This window comes from Penaeus vannamei, chromosome 38 (assembly GCF_042767895.1).
Source record: "Penaeus vannamei isolate JL-2024 chromosome 38, ASM4276789v1, whole genome shotgun sequence".
In the NCBI taxonomy this organism is placed as follows: Eukaryota; Metazoa; Arthropoda; class Malacostraca; order Decapoda; family Penaeidae; genus Penaeus; species Penaeus vannamei.
The window spans coordinates 19,225,533-19,230,532 of NC_091586.1; the positions used below are offsets into that span (position 1 = coordinate 19,225,533).

General features: G+C 34.4%; 1 protein-coding gene across 3 annotated transcripts in view; it reads right to left on the reverse strand.

Moving 5' to 3' along the window:
* Positions 1-5,000, reverse strand: part of LOC113804376 (neural cell adhesion molecule 2) — a 102,007-nt gene that overhangs the window by 46,309 nt on the left and 50,698 nt on the right. For all 3 annotated transcript variants that reach the window (XM_070115929.1, XM_070115930.1, XM_070115928.1), the window contains exon 5: positions 1,085-1,263. In XM_070115929.1, coding sequence (XP_069972030.1) covers positions 1,085-1,263 — 179 coding nt within the window. The remainder of the gene's footprint in view (positions 1-1,084; positions 1,264-5,000) is intronic.

Here is a 5,000-nt window from a genome sequence, read left to right on the forward strand (position 1 = left end):
AGACAAAAAAAAAACAGATAGACAGACAGAAAAAAGAAACTAACAGACAGCCCCCCCCCCCCCAAAAAAAAAAAAAAAAAAAAAAACAGGGACCACCATGTTTTCAGTCTACACCCAGATCACCTCACTGATATATCGAGATAGAGAATCGAAAAAGGAGAGTTGGACAAACAGTCGAACAGAACTCCCCGTGTTTTCAGACTAAGATGATAGCCAGATAGACATGAGAGACACAGAGACATGACAGGGAGACGGATAGACAGGGAATAGTGTACAGATTAGCAGACACATAGCAAAATAATAATAATAATAAAAAAAAAATAACAGACAAATTAACAAATATAATACAAAAGACATGAAGTAAAAATAAAAGACAGACAGAGAGACTAACAAATAATGAACAGCAGACACACTGACAAACAACAAATAACATGCTGACTAACAAACAACAAAAAACATACAGACCAACAAAAATAACAGCAAACACAGACTAACAATTACAAAATAAAACCGCTAACATACACACTAACAAAACAAAAATGGCCAACAAACAAATAAAACAAAACAAAAACAGCTAAAATACAGACTAACAAAAACTGCTATCAACGAACAAAAACAAAACAAAAACAGTGGAGACAAAGAAAACAGCTAACAGACAGACTAGCAAAACAAAACAAAAACAACTACAAGACAGACTAACAAAAACTGTTAGCAGTTTTTGTTAGTCTGTCTTGTAGTTGTCTTGTAGTTTTTGTTAGTTAGCAGTTTTTGTTAGTCTGTAGAATTGTAGTTAGCAGTTTTTGTTAGTCTGTCTTGTAGTTCCTATCTAACAATAACAAAAACAATGAAGACAAAGAAAACAGTTAACACACAGACTAACAAACACTACCAACAGACACATTTCTAAAAAGAAAAGAAAAGAAAAAAAAAACAGTTGAAACAAAGAAACCATATAACAAAAAGAAAAGAAAAGAAAAAAAAGTTGAAACAAAGAAACCATACAACAACAACAACAAAAACAGAACAACAACCACACCCCCAGACCCCCCAAACAGACCCCCAAACAGACCCCCCAAAGCCTCACCAAGTTTTCCCCCACGTGCTCGGCCATGCAGTGCAGCACGGCCGTCGTCCCCACTTGAGACCGCAGCTCCGTGTTGTTCTGCAAGGTGAACACGGCCCGGGGGGTAGGCCTATCCTCCGCCTGCTCCTCCGCCGGGCCTACCAGCGTCGTCGTCATCACCGGCAGCAGGCTTGGCAACACTGCGGGAGGAAGGGGAGAAGCGGTGAGCGTTGGCAACGGTGATCCCGATCAGCCGGGGGGAAAAACATAAAAAAAAAAAAAAAAAAAATGTTTATTTAAAAAAAAAGGTGTAAAGTATGTAGATTTGATTTCGAGGGAGTCCTCCTGTGAAATGAAATATATATATATATTTATATATGTATTTATATAGGATGATCTAATTAAGGATGCTGTTAGGAATTCTATTTTGGAACGAGTGTTTAATTTTCATGCAGTGCCGATGCTTGTGTGTGTGTGTGTGTGTGTGTGTGTGTGTGTGTGTGTGTGTGTGTGTGTGTGTGTGTGTGTGTGTGCGTGTGTGTGTGTGTGTGTGTGTGTGTGTGTGTGTGTGTGTGTGTGTGTGTGTGTGTGTGAGTGTGAGTGTGTGTGTGTGTGTGTGTGTGTGTGTGTGTGTGTGTGTGTACACCGCACGCTAGTTCTAACTGCTACAAGTTCTGTTTTTCGTAAGGTTATTAAAAGTTTTGAGAACATCATGTTTTGCTCACTGTCGACTTCCTTCGGATCTCTATCGAAAGGACTGACAAACACTATCAAGTATTCCAAAGTTGTCTGAATTTTTGTTTTCGAAAAAGAACTACATTCTGTCGCCTTTTTCTTTCTTTTTTCCCCCTTTTTCTTGTTAATCTGATTTTCACATTTCCTTTTTTCCGGTTCTTGTATTTTTTTTTTTTTTTTTTTTTTCTGAACGACTCAGACATTAGAATCTTTTCACGGATATGGCAAGGAAATTCTATTTTGTGAAATCCATTTGTTTAAAAACCTCTTTGGAATATTTATCGGAACTTTAGATAAAAAAAAGGAAAAAAAACTAACAAGCAAAAAGTCTGTAGCTTCAAAGGTGTTTTTAAAATGTGTTTTTCTTTGTTGTTTGAGTGGGTTTGTGTGTGTCCGACGAAGGGGATTGTGATCCTGTCCCTCCGGGTTTTTCAACAAAATCAACGTTCGTTAATTCGTTTCAATCCGTAAATATGAATAAATGAATAAATAGCAAATGAAAATGAAGGGATAAGTGTTATTGTTTTTTTTAGAGTGTCTGTGGGCGTGGCTTTATATTCGCCCTCCCTCGTTTCAATCCGTAAATATGAATAAATGAATAAATAGCAAATGAAAATGAAGGGATAAGTGTTGTTGTGTTTTTAGAGTGTTTGTGGGCGTGGCTTTCTATTCGCCCGCCCTCGTTTCAATCCGTAAATATGAATAAATGAATAAATAGCAAATGAAAATGAAGGGATAAGTGTTGTTATTTTTTTTACTGTTTGTGGGCGTGGCTTTATATTCACCCTCCCTCGTTTCAATTCGTAAATGTGAATAAATGAATGAATAGAGAATAAAAATGGAGGGATAAGTGTTGTTTTTAGAGTGTTTGTGGGCGGGGCCTTCTTTTCGCCCCGCCCCCTTTTCCTTATAAGGTTTCAAGCAGATGGCTTCAACTTCATAAAAGCTGTAATGAGTTAATGCAGTTCGCTAGGTAATTGAAGTTGATTGACAGCTTGATGAAGAATTAGACACAATGACTAAAGAAAAGAAATGGAAGAAAGAAGTGGAAAAAAACACAACAGGAGAAATATCTACCATTTGTAATATAAAAAGAAGAATTAGGCACAATAACTAAAGAAAAAATAATGAAAGAAAGAAGTGAAAAAAAAACAATAATAGGAGGAAATTCCTACCATTTGTAAACTAAAAATACCTTACAGAGAAGATGTACGTCTCTGAAAAGAATGTAAGACTTTCCTTTTTCTTCCTAAAACAATAGGATTCTGAAGATTTCAGCAAAATATGCACGAGATTATTTTGTAAAATTACTTAGCCCTGGACGAAAAAAAAAGATGGCAAGAGTTGAGAAACCAGCTACAGCTTCTGCCACTTTCATCAAAACTGCATTATCTTTTCTCTGGGAGCTTACTTCCTTTTTTTATTTATTTCTTTTCTTTTTCTTTCTCTTTTCTTTTTTGTGTAGAGGGGGGGGAGGGAGGGAGGGGTCTATGGTGGGGTATATAATGTGGGAGGAATGTTGCAGTTGGGAAAAGTTCTCAGTCTTGAATATATTATTTGTGAAAGTAATCAAATGTTCTTAAAGAAATGCAATTTTACTACAATTCAAATATGTAGAAGAACTATTACGATAAATGTTGGTGAAAAGATTGGCAATTCAATCTCAATAATTCCGTGGTTATGATGGATTTTGAAATACACTCGTCGTTCCAGAGATCACAATATTTATGATTTTTATATTTGAACAGCCCAGTCAATATTCTATGATATGAACTTTATGATTTCAAGAATCACACCGTCAAGTTATATATGTCCCCCCCCCAAAAAAAAAAAAGTAAAAATATTATATATACCCCCCCTCCCACACACACACACACAAAATATATATATAATAACAATAGATAAATAATAAAAAAAATAAAATTAATAAGTAAAAATATTATATATACCCTCCTCCCTCCCACACACACACAAAAAAAATATTAATAACAATAGATCAATAAAAATAAAGAGAATGTATGATCCTAATACAACGGAAGTAAACATAAGCTCTGCATGTTAATGAGATGTTGATATGATTTGAAATTTCTTTTATGTCCATCTTTATCGCGTTTTCTCGTCTTTTTTCACATCTAAATATTTATTTCTGCGAGAGAATCCCTTCGACGCTTCAACGAGCTTCCTTGCAGCAGCCATGCGAGGAGATGCTTGAAGCTGAAGTGAATTAGACGTCGACTTCACTGATGTTACGTTCTGGGTCGTTTGTGAAAAAGGCAGAGAATAGAAAAAAAAATGTAGAAAGAGTAAAAAGAAAGGAAGAAAAGGGATATATAGATAAAATTAAAAAGAAAGAGAGAAAAAGGATATATAGCAAAAATTAAAAAGAGAGAAAGAAAAAGGATATATTTATATAATATTTGGAAGGGAGAACATGAAGAGAGGGGAAAAACATGATGGGAAAAGAAAGGCGGAGAATAACAATAATACATACATATATATATATATATATATATATATATATATATATATATATATATATATATATATATATATATATATATATATATATATATATATATACATATATATATGTATGTAAGTATGTACGTATGTATGTATGTATATATGATATTTGAAATGAAAAGGAGAAAATGGAAAAGGGAAAAAGATGATTGAAAAGGAAAGGAGAATTATTTAGATAGAAAGAGGGGAAGACATAGAAAGAAAGTGGGAGAGAAACAGACAGAAAGGGGAAAACAAGACCGGAATAAAGAAAGAGAAAGAAGAAAATAGAAAGAACAAAAAAGGTCAGATGGCAAAGAAAATAAACGAAGTGAGAAGCAGAAATTGAAGAAAACATAAACAAGAAAAGGGAAAATCAGGAACAAAAGGTGAAAATATAAAGAGAAAAGTGGAAAAAGAAACACAAAACTGAGAATATAAGGCGAAAAGGGGGAAAAGACAAGAAAAAATTAAAATATAGAGAGAAAAGAAGAAGAAAAAAGATGAAAATATATAAAGAAAGAGAAAAACTAAAAAACAAGAGAAAGAGACGAAGAAAAAGTAGCAAGAAAACGAATAAGAAGAAAAAGAAAAAAGAAAACAAAAAACCACACGCATTTCCCCCAGGATTACCAACACTCCCATTCCACGAGAGGATAACCACGCGGGGTTGGCAACAATGGAGTCCTCAGAGTGTAAA